Source organism: the organism of the source record quoted next, unplaced genomic scaffold (assembly GCF_019419815.1).
Source record: "Pyrus x bretschneideri cultivar Hongxiangsu unplaced genomic scaffold, Pyrus_bretschneideri_v1 Contig7, whole genome shotgun sequence".
NCBI classification, from domain to species: domain Eukaryota; kingdom Viridiplantae; phylum Streptophyta; class Magnoliopsida; order Rosales; family Rosaceae; genus Pyrus; species Pyrus x bretschneideri.
Window position 1 is genome coordinate 1880737 of NW_025999809.1, and position 18365 is coordinate 1899101.

General features: G+C 37.8%; 2 protein-coding genes and 1 pseudogene across 2 annotated transcripts; 1 reads left to right on the plus strand and 2 right to left on the minus strand.

Moving 5' to 3' along the window:
• The first annotated feature begins 261 nt into the window (after positions 1 to 261).
• Positions 262 to 3831, plus strand: LOC125472366. Its single transcript, XM_048573680.1, has 3 exons — positions 262 to 1100; positions 1507 to 1692; positions 3425 to 3831. Exons 1-3 carry the CDS (start codon positions 654 to 656, stop codon positions 3710 to 3712), a joined length of 921 nt encoding a protein of 306 aa, XP_048429637.1. The 5' UTR covers positions 262 to 653; the 3' UTR covers positions 3713 to 3831.
• Positions 3832 to 10020: 6189 nt separating this feature from the next.
• On the minus strand, positions 10021 to 11036 carry LOC125472441 (dehydrin COR47-like). The gene is made up of 2 exons (XM_048573902.1): positions 10824 to 11036; positions 10021 to 10497 (listed from the first exon to the last, which is right to left on the minus strand). The coding sequence occupies exons 1-2, from the start codon at positions 11010 to 11012 to the stop codon at positions 10021 to 10023; spliced, it is 666 nt and encodes a 221-aa protein (XP_048429859.1). The 5' UTR covers positions 11013 to 11036.
• Positions 11037 to 13874: 2838 nt separating this feature from the next.
• On the minus strand, positions 13875 to 16348 carry LOC125472442 (annotated as a pseudogene).
• Positions 16349 to 18365: the final 2017 nt, after the last annotated feature.

The following is an 18365-nucleotide window of genomic DNA, read 5'->3' on the forward strand; positions in this document are numbered from 1 at the left end:
TCACACAATGATGACTAGATAGAGGCTAAAATACTTCTGTGAATCTTGCCTTCTAAAAGATGGACTATCGTGACTAAACCATCGGCTGATCCCTTAAAAAAAATAAAATAAAATAAAATAAAATAAAAAACTTAACAGCGTCAGTCGAAAAATACATCTCAACGTGATAATGTGGTCCAATTAACTTTGGTTTTTATTATGAACAAACATTAACTTCGGTTAACTACATTCTTCATAAGGTAATGAGATTAATTAATTTGCACGTTTAGTAAGAACCGGAAGAGTTAACAAATTCACAGAAAACAGGGGGTTGATTAAGGCGGACCTAGCCACTTTCTGTCATCTTACCAAAAACCTCATCCTTTCGCCCTCAGCATGCATTCATACCACCAAAGCAAACTTCCTTAAAGAATGTGCACCCAAGATCACCTCATATTCACCGTCAGATCAAATCCAACGGCAGATACCTGCCAATATAAACAGGCGTGAACAAACGCACACTACCAAGTCCTTCCCTTTGTCTTCCAAAACTAAAACAACGAACGATACCGCAGTAATCAGAAACGAAGAGTGAAGACTGAAGATCTCTGTCCCTTCGTTTCCGCCCAGAACTTTACCAAAATTACACTAACGCACCCGAACGACGGACAATAATGCACCAAAAGTCGGATTCGGATGTGACGATGAGCGTGGAGCAGTCGACGCCCCCGCGGTCGCCTCGCCGCCCGATTTACTACGTCCAGAGCCCCTCCAACCACGACGTCGATAAGATGTCTTACGGTTCGAGCCCCATCGGCTCGCCGCAGCACCACTACTACCACTGCTCCCCTGTGCACCACTCCCGCGAGTCCTCCACGTCGAGATTCTCCGCCTCCCTGAAAAACCCCCGCAGCATGTCCGCCTGGCGGAAGCTGCAGCGCGGCGACGAAGTGGAATTGTCCGAAGACAACGAAAGTGACTCCGCAGTCGACGACGGCGGCCCAGCGCGTAATATTAGGTTGTACTTCTGCTTCGCGCTGCTGTTCGTTGTACTCTTCACGGTGTTTTCTTTGATCTTGTGGGGCGCCAGCAAGGCTTACGAGCCTCGAGTCATTGTTAAGGTAATTACCGATAAATGATTTTCGCACTTTAGTTTTCTTTAACGTTTTCTGGTTACTTAATTTTCTGTAATTTATTTAATTAAAATAACAAAAATAAACATGAATAATGTGCTAAAAAGATGTTCTATTTATTTATGTTACTTGATTATCTTTTAATTTATTTAATCAATATAAGAAAAATATATTTTTTATTTAACAAGAACTTAAATGAGACGATTAGTTGTTTGATTTTCTTTTAATTTATTTAATTAAAATATTCAAAAATTAACAGAGTGTGAATGTAGAGAAAAGAAAGCATGCCGGAATCACTTTGTTTAATTTCTTTACACGGTAATGGACCGAGTTGACTCGCTTGACGGGGATTTGATTTGATTTGACTGACGGCGTTTTGTTTTGGGGGGAGCAGAATATTGTGTTCGAGAGTTTCAATATACAGGCGGGGAGCGACAGGACGGGGGTGTCGACGGAATTGCTGTCGTTGAATTCGACGGTTAGGATCTCTTACAGGAATCCGGCGACATTCTTCGGCGTCCACGTCACTTCTACTCCATTGGAGCTCCACTATTACCAGCTCAAGGTTGCGTCCGGGCAGGTGCGTAATGTCCATTTTTACCGTCGATAACTACGGGGAACATGAATAAATGCATGTTTGTGGATGGGTAATCTGGTCATTTTATCTTAAACTTTAGATATGATTGAGTTCCAACGTTAATGGGTTTTGTACTTTGCTGGTTATATATTATGAGAATATTTTGTTAACTATAACTAGGTGGTGTTGATTTTTACTGTTTACTTATGTTAGATAAGTTTATTTTTTGATATTTATATTGATAGATATAAATAAAGTAACGAACATTGTCATTGCATTCTGCTAAAAAAATTTAAAAAATTAATATATGTAGAGTAAAGTGACAGAAACTTTAAAATTTAAACTATTGTAATGGAAATAATAGAAAATAGATCTTCACTGAATTTCTTCTACAAAGACTATCAAATTAAGTGATTCAAGTTTTTCAAATTTTATTCTTTGATTCATCTGTTTTAACTTTGTAAAAATTATTATAATTTTTTATCGTTGAATATAATTTGAAGGATTCGAATTATTTGAACGGATAACTTTGATGGAAAAAAGCATCTCTTTCCGAAATAATACGGTTTGAGTTTTATGGGGGTGTGGGTGTGGGGTCAAAACAGCAGACGTCGGGAGTTGGGACAGCAGTTGAAGGTTTAATCGTCTTTATTGGGGTGACTGAAAAGCTGTGTGTTCTGCCAGAGCATGAAAACCCCAACACCTTTAATGCAAACATCTCTGTGGGGACGCGTGGGCTCAATGTTGCTAGGTTAAATGTGAAAATGGTTTGACCAAAAACAATGAATATAAGAAAATGGTTGTGTTGTGAGTCTAGAGTGATCCGAGTTGTTATGTGATGTTACTGATTAAAGATTCACGACGTAATACTCATAGTGTAGATGTAAATTGTAAACGTGAATATATGACACTAATAGTCACACTAAAAAAATTCATAGATATGAGATATAATGTTTATAAATATATTGTTATAGGTCAGACAATAAAAAAGAATGACATGTAGAGTATGTGTTCGTTTTGAATAAAATCATTAAAGCAAATTCTTTATGAGGTGGGTTGTTTAGGGCTTAATGTTATTGCATCTGAGTTGGTAACAACAGATGGCGATATAGTGTTCACGTCAAAAACCTACTAAAGTAGAGTTTTCTTCATTTGGGATAACCATGATCAAAACTACTCGATTAGTTTGAAATTTTCATATTTCTATGCAATATCTATATGCATTACTATATATGCTCTTGCAATCAAACATAAGAGTAGGTTAAATTCCAAAGATTGACGGATTTCAATGGAGATTGGAGAATCAGAATCCACTTTTTAGCTATTTGTTCATCTTTTAATTGGTAAAAGTCTTAAAAGACCACCAAAAGCCGGGTGATGATTCCAACTTCTGAAGACATGGCCTTTCTTATCTTGTAGCTCAAGTCATTTGATAGTTCGGCATTGCCAAAGAGATACCCCTGTTTGCTATTTATTTTTTTGGTGGTCAATAAACTGGATGGAAGGTAATGCAAGTAATGTACATGAAAACATAGGAATTAGTACATAAATCAAGAAATTAAAAGGGTTAACTGGAAGTACTGCTTTTAATGATCGCCATTTATGTTCAGAACTGATAACAAGATCACTACCTAGCTTGAAGCATTTTTTTGGTCAGTTTGCAGCAAGTTTGGTCGTCCTTATGACCCTTATTGATTATTTAACTGAGACCCTTTTTTCCGATGAAATGAAACAGATTGAAAACTTCTACCAAGCAAGGAAGACGCATCGAACAATAAGGACGGTTGTGCTAGGGTACCAAGTGGCTCTTTACGGTGGAATTTCAGATATTCAACATGTTAAAGAGGATCAGCAGAGAGTGGTAATACCACTGAATCTGACGTTCGTTGTGAGGTCAAGAGCCGACATTTTGGGAAAACTAGTGAAGTCCAAGTTTTATGAGAGAATCAGATGTTCTGTCACCCTTAGAGGAAGCACACTAGGCAAGCACTCTAATTTGACAGACTATTGTGTGTACGACTGAATGATATACTCTGTTTATCACTTGTAATTTTTTAGGGGATCTCTTAGTGTGGATTAATTGTACCAATTTAACTGCTTAGATTATCTTGATGTCTCAAGCAGCATCTCTTTCTCGATGAAGTTCTGCATGATTTGGTTAGTTCAGAAGTAAGCCTGAACTTTAAAATCTTTGCTCAGCCCGAACATTCCTACCTTACCTTGACTTGAGCGCTAGGGAATTATCCAGTGGCCAAGCTCACTATGCGGCAACAACATCCATCCAACAAGCTATTCTTGTTGTTAGCGAAGGCTTCTCGAAAATGAGTTGGTGGGATTAATAGGAGCGGAAGATGCTAGACACTGGAAGGACTTTGGAAAGAACCGAAATGAGCAGCTACAGGGGCCAAAATGGAAAAGGTACGAAGCAAAGTAACTAGCTAATTAATTTAAAAGAAAAACTAATAAAAAAATGACTTGAAAACTTTGAGTTTTAACGATATAGACAATTGGCCGTGGTGTCCAAGCCAATTGGCCAGACGACGACGACGACGACTTCACTTGTTAGATTAGTAGTATTAGCCGTGCCGCATGCTCGTTTTGATCGGGAGAGCGGTGGGCACTACATAGAGGTGTTCTCCACCAATCAAGTAACCACCAACACAACACCAAAGTACGTTGCCCAATTATGCAATCATGTCCAGGGTTCTTCGCACCTGGATAGTACAAGGACCCTTGTGCCTTGGCCCTTGATCAGATAAAGTTGCCATCCCTATGATCCACAATTAAAAATGAGAGGTGGATTTTTATAAAGAAGTGAGTTTATATTGATGGTCTTTGTTAAACAGAGAGCGAACGGGCGACAAGTTACTTAATTTGATGACCGATAAATTTACCAGTCGTAGCCTATGGCTTCATCTTTCACTCTCACCAGGTAAAGGAATTACTTGCTTGCAACCAAACAAGCGCATTCGATTCTTAGAATATGTCACTTGTTTTTTTATATATGTATTATGTGCAAAAGCATGCAAAGAAAACAACAGGCAAGAAAAGCCCTTTCCTGATAACAAGACTTCGGACTAGAATAACTTTGCTTTATCATTCCAAGGCGTGATCCATCGCCTTGTATGCACAGGATCGCATTAGATTCCGCTTTGCCTCATCCTCAAGTTGGTTCTAGAACATCTTGGGAAACTTGAAGAAGGGCAAGGGGGAAGGGTCCTAGGGGTAGAGGAAACTAGTTCCCAAAATCATAATGTCTCAAAATGAAAAGGTCATAGAGAAACTCTTTTTATTCTTTTGTCTCGAACTTCATGAAGAACTTCATTCTCTCTCTCCCTCGTTATGAACAAAAAAGTGGTGGTGTTGTATACCAGCGAGTAAAGTTTAGAAACTGGGAAGCCCGTCATTGAGCAAGGACTAGAAGTAGAAGATTCCTGGCATGAGAAAAGGCAGCCTTTCTCGAAAAACATGGTCCAGTTTCTCTTATTTTCCTTGTTTTTTTTTTGGGTTTCTATATTTTATCAGGGGCCCATAACGCTAAGGGGTAAGGGAAAAACAAGCCGAACCTTTGATAGATCTGGACTCAAAAAATTATTGGCGTGGAAACTTTCAAGATTAGCATACTAACGTGATGGTCCACTTAAGACGCCACTACTCTCATGACTATTTAAACTAAGGCAATCTTTTAGTGGGTTGTTGGCTCTACCTATTATCTTCTTCTGCAACATGTTGCTCCCTTCCTATATCCACTAGCACTCTTGCCCAAAATGAAGATAAGGGGAAAAATCATGCTAAAGTTGCACGAGTAGGTTTCTATTGCTAAGTGCTTTGTCAGTTGAATGTGCTCTTGTGTAGGTTGGATTTGTCCCTCACACAGCTCCCCGTGGCTCTTGCTTGTCGAGCAAGGTTTGCTGTTTGGTGTGCTACAATATGGGTTTGCTGTTAGTTTGAACGGTGCCTTTGTGGAGCTTTTTGTTAGGCCTTGAGGCTCACAATCAAATCTAACATGGGTCTGAGCGTGTCACTGTTATCTTTGTATAACAGACTGTTCTTTATTAGTTATTAGTTGGGTTGATTGCTTGCGACACAAGTTATTTAGATTTCTTGATTCTATTAGATTGTCACAGATGGGTTAAGTTTGTATAAAGTTGTTTTTCTTGCCTTCTAAGCAAGAACTTTTACTCATAATATTGTATGTCTAAAATGAAGAGGGTTCAAGGCCTTTCCAACCATTCTTTTGATTACAGTTAACACTTAAAGACGTAAAGTTAATTAGTTTGGCCATATTGATCACATATGAGACTTTGAACAAAAGATAGTTGAAAGTGATTTGAAAACATAATGGAATATGCATTAAACAACAGATCTACTTTATGTAAGTAGAAACAAAAAAGACTCGGGCAAGATATTAACTTTGTCGGGCAAGGTTTAACTTCTTGCAACCACTTCTCTTTGTGTTTACAGGGGTTTGTAAACTCTAGAAAATGAAATGTAAATAAGGTTTCCTAAAGGGATTCAATACTACAGTACTAAGGGAAGGTAGCAAAGCTTCCAAAATTGACAAGAGATGGCTTTTTATGGGGGATCTATGACTAAAAAGGCAGAGTCTGGAAGAAATGCAGCATTTTGGTTTCTTTCTTGTTTGAGAGCAAAGTTTAGATGTCTTTTGATTGATTGGTTGAGTGTATTTGTCTCTAGTGTCTCTTGCTGCTTTTATAGATGTTTTAGCCCGACATTCTAAGCTTTGCCTTTTGCTGATAGCCTTTGGAGAATGGTGAGTCACCATGTATTTACCCATCTATACCCTTGAAAAGTGTTTTTTGCTGACGGTGAGCTGCCCCCATGTCGCTTATCACTTCTCACATAGGCATGTTGCCTATGCCTTGTTCAAATGGTTTTTAATTCTTCTTAGGCCATCAACTTGTCTGAGCCTAGTCCTCTCTTTATTTTTGTGTTCTTGGGCCTCCATTGTCACAAAGCCTAGTGTTAAATATCCACCCAAACAATGCCCCTTTTAATCATTGTTAAGTATGCTAAACAAGACATTGATAATGATTAAAATTAATTGCATGTTGAAACTGGGTATTAGCACCACTTAATTAGCCGTTTTGAATAAACCTTTGCAATAACTCATGATATCTAAAATTTAACTACCTGCCCGTTAAATAACTTCCACTTCACTTTTCTCAGTCATCTTCTTCAACCAACTCGACTTTCTAAGCTCTCAAATCTCTTGCATTCTCAGCTCTTTCTAGCCTTAATTTCTAGTGACCCTTTATTCCTTCATCTCGATTTCAACAATGGCTCCCAAATCGTGCCCTGCATGCGAGTCTGGAGAAGGAATCGTCAACTTGCACTGTCGGCTCAATGACCTCCATCGTCCTCGGGCTGGCCTGAATTTGTCTATCTTCTTCGAGGAAGAAGGTACACTCACTAGGGCCCGCTGGACTGCCGGAGTCCCTGTTGCAATGGAAGGTAACATGCTCGATGTTAACTGGTTTACTCCTAACCTCTCTGCTGAGGTTGGACTCTCTGCCTCCAAGTGGTCTAACTTCAAGAGGGGTTTTCCTTTGATGAAGGATGAAGCATGGTCGCAGTGGGTGGCTGAATTGGAGCCTATTTGGAAGCAAAAGTGGATGACAAATGACATCTATGAGCTTATCATGATGTCTAAGACCACTGTCTGTATCAACGACGAGCTTCTCTCAATAACTCTTTTTTTTTTCTTCTGGAACAACGGGACCAATACTTTTGACTTCAAAGTGGGTTCCATAACTCCCACCATCTTGGATATGGCTCAAGTTTTTGGTCTGAGGCCATCGGGTAGGTGTGTGGACATCACACACGACTAGTCCTCCCCTCTCGCCCGACTACTGAAAGCTCAGAGGCCTCCAAGTCCATCACCAGTTTGGAGTACAACTCCACTACCTTCAAGAGTTATAAGACCTCCTTTATAGGCTTTATCCTATTTGCTAAGAAGATGTTTAGTCCACCCTCTTTCAGTACTGACCTTGCTCAGGAACACATGTACTTTCTCCTTTATTGGTTAAATAAGCATATGTTCCTCAATAAATCCAAAAGAGTAAAGCTGGAGTGGATCCCTTTAGTGAAGGCGCCGCACTTTTTGGATGATATTGCCATTGGGCCCTTCATTCTGGCGCAACTCTACCAACTCCTCTATGAGATGACAAAGGCCCAGCCCTTCGAGATAAATGCTAATGAAGCTACCTAGATGGTGCAGCTCTAGCTTCAATGGTATTTCCCAAAGTTTCAGGCTGCCAATTTGGAGTTCCTTGAGGGAGCACTTCCTGCCCGAATTCTGACTGAGGCTTTTACTACTAACCACTCCGCTTTAGTCTGTCCCTACTTCTTCAAAATCTGTCGAACTCGCGCTGATTTAGAGTAGGGTGCCTTCACGCTCAGGAGATACCCTTGGTTCTCAGACTAACTCTTCCAAGACTCCTTTGGGGAGGATGTCAGCAGCTCTTGCAAGGAGAAATTCATCAACTACATCCAGCAATAAGACTTGGCCTGGGGATTCCAGAGCAACCGAGCGGGCTATGAGCGCAGGCTGGAAGTTCATCATCCCAATTTCTATGGTATGCAACTGGGATTCAGGCAGGCAATCCTAGTCCCCTTCTTTAACTTTGTCCAGTATGGGACTTCTTACCACCTCCGTTCTCCCTCTTAAGCTACATTTCGAGCAAGCAGCCTCTGTAATTGCACTTTATTGGTGGGGGAAGGTGATTCCATTATAGCCCAAGCTTTATTCTTGTCTATCTCCATACATCTAAGATGGACCAGGAACCCTAGAAAGTTGCTCGATGTAACCCCAAAAACACATTTCCTGGGATTCATTTTCAACTTATGGGTTCTCACCCTCAGCAAGGCTTGCTTGAGGTTTTCTAGGTGTTGATTTTCAGTTCTGGACTTCACCATGATGTCATCAATATATACCTTCATGCTATGCCTAATTAAATCATGAAAGATAACATTCATTTCCCTTTGATAAGTAGCGCCAACATTTTTCAGCCCGTATGGCATGACTACATACTCATAAGTTTCTATATGTCCTGGGCATCTAAATGTTGTCTTATATATGTCTTCTTTAGCCATTTTTATCTGATTATATCTAGCATTCCCATCCATAAAAGATAAAACTTTTTGTATTGCAACTACATCAATGGACAAGTCAGCCATAAGCATAGGGTATTCATCTTTGGGAGTTGCTTTGTTAATGTTTCAATAGTCAACACAACATCGAATGACATTAGTTACAACTTTTAATACAGGTACAATGTTGACCAACCACTCTACATACTTTGTAGATTTAATAAAGCCTGCCTTTACTAGCCTTTCGATTTCCTTTTGACTTTCTCTTATCTCTTTCAACATCCTCCTTTGCGCTTGCTTCCCAAATTTACGCCTCTCCTTAATAGGCATTATGTTCTCCACTAAACTGGAGTCTAATCTAGGCATCTCTGTGTAGCGTCATGCAAAATAGTCATTGAACTCGTGCAAAAGATCAATTATCTTTGCCCGATCTCCAGCGTCCAGCAGGCCACTGAGTTGTATGCACATCCTTAAGGTTACTCTTAAAATGCAGTTCAATGATATAAACTATCTATTTTAAGCTCTCCTTCAATGGTTATCCATTGTCATCTAAAACGTGCCAAAACGCAGTTCATTTAATAAAACTAAACTACGAATATCAAATAGCTCAACAGTTATTAGTTGTCTAATTTTTTATATGAATGATTCTTAAGAAAGGAATTCAAAAGCTGAACGGTTTTGATCACTGGATTACTTCCCGAAAATAAAATGTCCTTATTTAAGAGCATAAATAAATATTTTTTAATGGAGAAACGAGCGAGAAGGTAAATATATAGAACATAGAAGACTTGCATGTAGAAATTTAACTAAATGCTAAAAGCGTATGAAGAGCCACTTAATAATATGGTCTAGTGGTATTCCTCTTCACTTGTAAGTGAGAGGTCTTAAGTTCGATTCTCGCCTAAAACGAATTTGTACCATATGTTGCTAGCCCATTGTGAAATCAAGTCCAACCTCCTCCCCTTCGTGTAGTTAATATTTCTTATCCAAAAAAGGAAAGAAAAAAAAAAACCACCAAACACTTTTACTAGTACAAAGGATGAAGGATCATAAATATAAAACACATTACAAGTAAACATACAAGTACAAAAACCCTAAAAACAGAAGACAAAACAAGCAAACAATTGTACAAGTACAGAAGACCCTAAAACCCTAAAACAAACACATTACAGGCAAACATCAAAGCTACTGCATCTTTTATTGGTTGCATGATTCATGCTAATACTCCTTGTGCTTCTCCTCTTCTTTCTTGTGACCTCCAGGTAGCTTGTCCTTAATCTTTTCCAAGACCCCTTTCTTTGGCTCGCTGTCGTGGGAATGCCCATCCGGAGCGTGATACTCCGCATGAGCGCCATGTCCAGCCTCCTTGTGCTGTCCCGGAAGCTTTTCTTTGATCTTCTCGACGAATCCCTTCTCCCTAGCACCGTGTTCAGCCACTTTGTGCTGTCCCGGAAGCTTGTCCTTGATTTTCTCTACAAATCCTTTCTCCTCAGCAACATTTTCGGCCTCCTTGTGCTGTCCTGGAAGCTTGTCTTTAATTTTCTCTACAAATCCCTTCTCACCACTGTGTCCCTTCTTTGCTGGAACGGATGCATGGTAAGCATCTCCCTCTTCCTTGTTGCCTGATACCTTCTCCTTGATCTTACCCTTAAGTCCCTTCTTTTTATTCTCTCCACCTTCTCCGTCACTGCTAGACTGGGAAAATAAGCAACATATAGTTTATCAGTAAAGATTGAAAATCAGATTCTTGAAAGAAAGAAAAATGACTAAGCATGTTCTGCATTTGAAGCTAAAAAAGAAGTGAACCTTTTGATAAGCTTTGGATACACTAATTCTAGGTTCAGAAAGAACCAAAACATCACGGAGAATCAATGCACGAAAACATTGGGAGAAGTGTAGATGGAGAAAACTGAGTGAAAATATCTACCGAAAAAATGCTTATATGGTGCATCAAACAGTTAGTCATGATACTAATTGTTTGAGAGTATAGTTTTATGTTAACAAAATCAACGACAGCTCACCGAGCTAGAGTCACCGCCATGGTGGTGGAGCTTTTCAGCTAGAGTAGTGTGCTTGTGCTGCTCTTGCTCCTGGTGGGGTTTCTCTTCACTGTCCTTCTTCTTCAAGAAATCAAATATCCCACAACCTTGAGCTTCTTCTTCTGCTCCCTTTGATTGCGTCTGACTTGCTTTCGGGTACTGATCTGCCATACTTGTTGACGCTAGCAAACACGAAAGTGTAATCGAATGGAAAGAAAGCTTTGAACTTTATCTAAAGTTGGAAATGGCGATTAGTTAACACTGCTCTTTCACGCATGTTTTAAGAGCAGATGGGTGTTGGTATTTATAAAGAAATGCTTCAAGATTTGTTAGCAACTATGAAATGTACCAAGACTCCTTACGTGGTTAAAAAACGAAAAGAAACGTAACATTTGCATTGGAGAGGAGAAAACTCAGAAGGTCCGTGTGGACGGTGTGCAGGATTCTGCAGTTATCAAGAGTTTCGTGCATGGTTTTTGAGATCAGGAGATTAAAAGGGATTAATGGTACGCTTAAAATAATCACATGCATGTTTTGGTCGGTGTTTGGGTTGGGAAGCTAACTTTTTAGACTAAAATAGTCATATTTAATTTTCTTAATCTTGATTTAGCTAATCAAAGCATATTGCCGAACTCTTTTCCGAACTGAACATGCGTCAAACCTCCAATCCAAGTGAATCTCAATTTTCTTAAACTTTGGTCTGAAATCCAAGACAAGAAAAAATTTATACGTCTCAAGCTCTCTTAGAGTACACTTAAATTGCTGGAATTAACATGGGTCTTACTCAGGTTAGAAAATTTTCGTATTACATGAATAATGGATAGGAAAATACTTGTCAACAAGTACTTTTCTCTTTATAGACAAATCACAGTTTAATATGTGTGTATAAACTTATCTTTTGTACTTTTGAAAAGTCAATTATCAAGAAATTTTTGGTGATTGTCACATTGTGCTACCAATCCATACTATACTTGAGTCCATGACATACCAATCATGTTGCCCAACCATATTATAACAGGTGGATTGGTAACAACACTTGATTTTGATACCTTCTTGTTTGCAGCATATAACTAATTAGGGTATTGGCTTTAATACTTACATGTATTTGTTAATGTTCAAAACTAGAAGTCGACAAAAACCAGTATGGTCAACTCTTAGTAGGCTTGGAATGTAAGCTAGATTATGAAAAAAAATAATTTAAGTAGTTCACCTCTAAAAATGGGCTAGGTACACTATAGTGATCTGACATATATGTGATGTGAATTGTAAGAGCACTTTACAACAATGTAATGAAATTTTCGTCTCATGGATCAGACCACTTATAAGGGGTCCTTGGCCTCTTTATATAAACTTTAAGTGAGCCCTTAAAATCCTCGGCTCTTAACTTTCTCATCGCCCTACCATTTAATGGGCCGAACACACAAATGGGACTTATAAGCTATTCCTCCACTATCCGCTTGACATGTGAAGTGGAAGTGACATTTACACAAAGCTACTACATGATTTCCCAGGTTGATGCTTGACAAGCACAAAGCTCGTTAGAGAATGGTTGAAAAACACTTGACTTGAGCACTAGGTCTGGCAGTATTTATGACTGTTCATAGACTTCTGTTCATGTCGATGACCAACATATAACTCTTAGTTGACGTCCAAATAGACCTATCTCTAGATCTCTGGCCAAAAACTTGTCGAGTCTGCCAATTAGATTGAGCGGTCAGAAAGTACTGTAAGCTCTGCGCTCGTCTCTTCTTCTTTATAGATAATCCAGGGCTCTGAGTGGTCGTTTGATGGTGGTCGTCTTTCTTTCTCGTAGTGGCGCTTTGTCATCAAGACTCCCCTATGTTAGTGTCTTGATCTTCTTATTCTTTAATAGGCTCTTTCCAGGCCCATCTCTTCGGCCCAAAACATAATTATATATTATATTATTTTAATAGATGTTAAAAGACCCTGCGTTAATAGTGTTTGATACAGTAATGGTCAGATATAATTCATGTCAATTCGCATACCAGGAAATACCAATCATATTAAAAAGACAGTTTATTGCATGGGTGATGCAAGCAAAGTAGTTGTCAATTACTTGAGTTGGTAAAATTCAGCAAAAAAGACTGATCAAAAGTATCAGTTTATCCGCTTACAAAATTTTCTTAGGAAGGCTAGAAGAAGTTGGCATTTAGGCCATTAACACCTAAACTCCACGCTATTGCAGCAACAATAAGAAGGCTCAAAAGAAGACCAGAGCATCCAAGTGCCATGTTTGTAAGACGTGGTTTCTGTCAAAGGTACTGATACAAACCCTCCAATGAGAGGTAATAGGTCTCCCAGGAATGTAAATGCTACTGATATTAAAAAAAAAGTCAGTCCTCCGAAGAGAAGGCGAATAAATATCTGAAGCCATCTCAGGCATCTCTCCTTCTTCCAACTGGCCGTGTACTTGATATTCATAATGTCAAAAGCTACCATACCGTAGATTTGGTACGTCATTCAGCAGCTGATGATGGCTACCATGTAAATTAGCCCAATCACACGTTGTGAGGTGTTATGTCCATGAAATTGTGATATTGCTTTTAGCATAGCTCCATTTGTGTAGGGTTTCTGTATAAATCAGAACACACTAATAATTTGAGTTTGAGATAATTGGAGTTTGAGATATTTTGCAGTTAACGAAGAAAAGAAAACGGAATGTGGTCTCACCAAGCCCAAAATCCAACTATATATGGCTAGAGGAAACATATATTCACATGGCTATGTGTACATATGCCATTGTCCCCACACTCCACATTCTCTTATGAGATGGGTATTTTGGGCTTGTGGGTAATGTCCATCACAGTCGAGAAAGTTTCCCTTACATCGCATTACAAAATCGAACTACAATAACTTTGTACTGACAATAAGTTCAGGGTTAACATTTTGGCTCATAATTTTCAATGTCCATCTTTTGTTAATAAATTAATTTCTTTTTAGTAATGTGACTATGGCATCAATAATGTCAATATCGGTATTGATACTACATTGTTACATTTTGTTATTGAAATGTTATCTACCAATGTTATTGATGGTATATTGACAGTACTTTAAAACAGACATCATGTCCAAGAAAACATTGTGGCCTATGAATGGGAGAACAATGATGCCAAAAGCATTCAGAATCCTATAAAAAAAAAAACCTATCCAGTTTGTCGTCCATCTCCGGTGGGTTGCATGAAAGGCTACCAGGCCTGCCAGCCCAAATCAAAGTACAATATGCAATAGCTGTGGTAGCACCAATCAATGAGACCCAAGCTATGTAGTTGAGGTTGGGAACAATAGCCATGCACATGAGCAACAAGAAGCACTCTACATTAGTCAATGACTTGGAACAAGAAGCACTCTACATTAGTCAATGACTTGGCATCACAGTTTACCACATCGTTGCACACCGTTTTGATGAAAAGCTTTATGGTTCCACCTCCTATGATAATTAGCTGGACACATGTACCAGCTTATAGGTAAATTACTGGGACTAGTGCTAAAACCTTCCCTAGCTTTTGACCTAAAAAAACAAAAATCATAGGTATTTAGTGCATTATATAATATGAAATATGAATAATCTGTATAAATACAAGTATGCGCTCCATTTGTGTTATTACTAACTGAAGGCCGTCATTGCGAGGTCAATGTACATATACTACAACGAGTTCCAAATTTGTGCTGTACAAGCAACCATATCGGTAGAGCTGCCATTTAAATGCCAGTGACAAGCAATGATTCCCCATGCCTTGCAATGTAATACAACCATTGAAAGATGTTGGGAAATTAAACTAAGAGCTAAGGTTGTGTTGACTGACAAACATACAATTTCTTACATATATGTATTCAACTATGCATATGTAACTTTCTAGTTTCGACCCAAATGAGGCTGTCAAATTGGCTTTTGCTTGTTATAAAAGCAGTGTGAATGCTCACTAAAAAAGCAATATGAAAGAAGACCTCGAAAGATGATTAAAGTTTACTATTCACTTGATGATTTTAGTTCCCATTAATGTATTAAAATAACCCATATTTAGGGTTTGTTGTGTCCTGACTTTTGCCTATAGAAGATTGAATAATAAGGGTAAGAAGTGAGGTGAAAAACATACGGAGGAAACGAAAGGAAGAGAGAAAAGAAAGAAGAGATAGAAATAAAGAAAAGAAAGAAGAGAGATGTAGAAGAAAATATCAGTGAGCTAGGCTAGAGAGAAGAGAGAAAATAGTGAGAGTTATTTTGTACTCCTATTATTTCCAATAATGAAAGAAACTACTAATGCTGCCCCGAGGATGTAGGCACACTTGTTGAACCTCTGTCCTCAATTTCATAAAATGTTATCAACGCGAGAAGTTTTTGTGTCAATGGAAAGCACAACGCCATAAATCCGGTGAAGCACTACTTATCTTTCATCTCTGTCGACTCGAATCTCACAGATAACAAAATCCTTTTATTTTATCCTCATACCTTTGTACGACTAATTTTCTTAAATCAAATATATATTGTTTTTGTGCACTAAAATAACAAAGTTTGCTCTTAGTAGAACAGGTGTTTCTTTGTTTAGTTTCATGCGAAGTTGTGGGTTCAAATCCCTTCACTACCCCCGAGTTTTCTATTTCGTGCATGCTTTTAAGAAAAGAATGATATATATATATATATATAAACAAAACATCTTAATCAAACTTTTTAAACTAACACAGGTTTAGTCTAAATAAGTTAAAAAAATTGTTAGGGATTCTAATTACTCCTATTGTTGTGGCTTATTTAATCTGAGAAGGGAGAGAGGTGGCACAGTAGGAAGATGTGTTTGTAGGGTTGTGTAAAGAATGTTTTATTCTCCCTAAGCAGTACCTTTATTTATAGTAATAAGGAAGGAAAGAACCTTCTCTTTCAAGGAATACAAGTTCTAATAGGAAAGAAAAACAAGTATCAAATCTAATCTAGGATTTACACAATCACACTTTAATATAATCTTTATAACACTCCCATTTAAGTGTGTAAATACTCAGTAGATTCGCCATCATATAGAGTTGAGGAAGTCGACTCGTCGACACTAATTATGGGAACACGCTAGTCTCAAAGTAGTAGGAACTTGCATATGGAACTAAGTCTTAGAAAAAACCCAATGGCTATGGTAAAACCCGAATAGGGACAAAACCCATAGTCAACGAAAAATACGTGAGTAATGCAAAGTCAAATAAAACGTCTACGGGACGTCATCAAAGATATGATCAACCCAAGGTGGGTGCCTAGCCAAAACCTCGTTAGGTAGCTAAAACCCAGTAGGGAAAATGCTCCGAAACGTAAGGTAAAAGAGTACAATAAGATCAAGAAAGTATACTTCAGGATGCTTCCTCTGAGTTTGACATAACTCAAAAGATAACTAACAATGTTATAACTCAGAAAGTTTACGTATGCCTATTTCTTGAACAAGCTTCTGAAACATCGCCTTCAGTAGTGACTTCGTGAAGAGGTCCGCTAGGTTGTCTTGTGAACGGATTTTCATGACTTCAATTTTCTATTGCTTTTGCTATTGATGTGAGAATAACAACTTTGGCGCAATGTGCTTGGTGTTGTCTCCTTCGATGTAACCCTTCTTGAGTAGTTCAATGCATGTTGCGTTATCATTATAAATCGTTGTCCGGATGTCAACAACGGGGTAAGGATCGCATGATCTTCAAATATGGATCATAACTGCTCTTAACTAGAAGCATTCCCAAATAGCTTCATGTAAGGCAAGCCCAGCCCAGGCCCAGTGCCACCAGGGTGGCTTTCCAAGGCTCAAAATTGAAAGGGGCACAAAAAAAGAATCCAAATGATTAGGTATATAAAAAAATAAAATAAAAATTGTCCAAAGCCCAAATAGAGGCTGGAAGGCAAGAGCCTAAGTTTGACAAAAAGATGAAAAACAGCCCAGGTTTTGGGCATTAAAAAAAAAACAACATAAGAAGGACCATTTGTCCCCAATTAACCCTAACTTCCAAATACATTCACCTTTTTTCCCGATTCCCCACCCCCACTTTGTTTTCCACTTTCCCCATCCTCACTGCCCTTCCACCTCTATTCTTTTCTCCCAATTCGATTGGCTGCAAGTGATTCATTGTTTCCTGTGTTATACTTAATGAAATTATAAATAAACTCTAAGTGTTAGTCAATCTATCGTTTTACGAATTCTCCAAAACTAATTTCAACGATCCAAACCGTCAAAATTGTTTGTATATGCTTGGAGATCACATCAGCAAAAAATCACAAAAAAAAAAAAAAACATTCAGAGATCAAGTAACGGGACAAAGCTTTTCAACGGTTATAAACGAAAAATCACGATTTAACGGTTATTTTAACTCCGATTTTGATGATTTTTTATAACTACACTCCTTGACCCTATATGAATACAATGAATGAATTCGATCTTCAATTTAAAATATTTACACAAGTGGATACCACAAAATCTTATGTTATACTTAATGAAATTATAAATAAACTCTAAGTGTTAGTCAATCTATCGTTTTACGAATTCTCCAAAACTAATTTCAACAATCCAAACCGTCAAAATTGTTTGTATATGCTTGGAGATCACATCAGCAAAAAATCACAAAAAAAAAATGTTCAGAGATCAAGTAACGGGACAAAGCTTTTCAACGGTTATAAACGAAAAATCACGATTTAACGGTTATTTTAACTCCGATTTTGATGATTTTTTATAACTACACTCCTTGACCCTATATGAATACAATGAATGAATTCGATCTTCAATTTAAAATATTTACACAAGTGGATACCACAAAATCTTATGTTATACTTAATGAAATTATAAATAAACTCTAAGTGTTAGTCAATCTATCGTTTTACGAATTCTCCAAAACTAATTTCAACGATCCAAACCGTCAAAATTGTTTGTATATGCTTGGAGATCACATCAGCAAAAAATCACAAAAAAAAATGTTCAGAGATCAAGTAACGGGACAAAGCTTTTCAACGGTTATAAACGAAAAATCACGATTTAACGGTTATTTTAACTCCGATTTTGATGATTTTTTATAACTACACTCCTTGACCCTATATGAATACAATGAATGAATTCGATCTTCAATTTAAAATATTTACACAAGTGGATACCACAAAATCTTATGTTATACTTAATGAAATTATAAATAAACTCTAAGTGTTAGTCAATCTATCGTTTTACGAATTCTCCAAAACTAATTTCAACGATCCAAACGTCAAAATTGTTTGTATATGCTTGGAGATCACATCAGCAAAAAATCACAAAAAAAAAACATTTAGAGATCAAGTAACGGGACAAAGCTTTTCAACGGTTATAAACGAAAAATCACGATTTAACGGTTATTTTAACTCCGATTTTGATGAGTTTTTATAACTACACTCATTGACCCTATATGAATACAATGAATGAATTCGATCTTGAATTTAAAATATTTACACAAGTGGATACCACAAAATCTTATGTTATACTTAATGAAATTATAAATAAACTCTAAGTGTTAGTCAATCTATCGTTTTAC

Coding starts and splice junctions, on each gene's coding strand:
- LOC125472366 (XM_048573680.1), top strand. CDS start 654: ATGCACCAAAAGTCGGATTCGGATGTGACGATGAGCGTGGAGCAGTCG. Junction 1,101..1,506: donor AGCCTCGAGTCATTGTTAAG/GTAATTACCGAT, acceptor TGGGGGGAGCAG/AATATTGTGTTCGAGAGTTT. Junction 1,693..3,424: donor TCAAGGTTGCGTCCGGGCAG/GTGCGTAATGTC, acceptor GAAATGAAACAG/ATTGAAAACTTCTACCAAGC.
- LOC125472441 (XM_048573902.1), bottom strand. CDS start 11,012: ATGGCAGATCAGTACCCGAAAGCAAGTCAGACGCAATCAAAGGGAGCA. Junction 10,498..10,823: donor ATGGCGGTGACTCTAGCTCG/GTGAGCTGTCGT, acceptor TTATTTTCCCAG/TCTAGCAGTGACGGAGAAGG.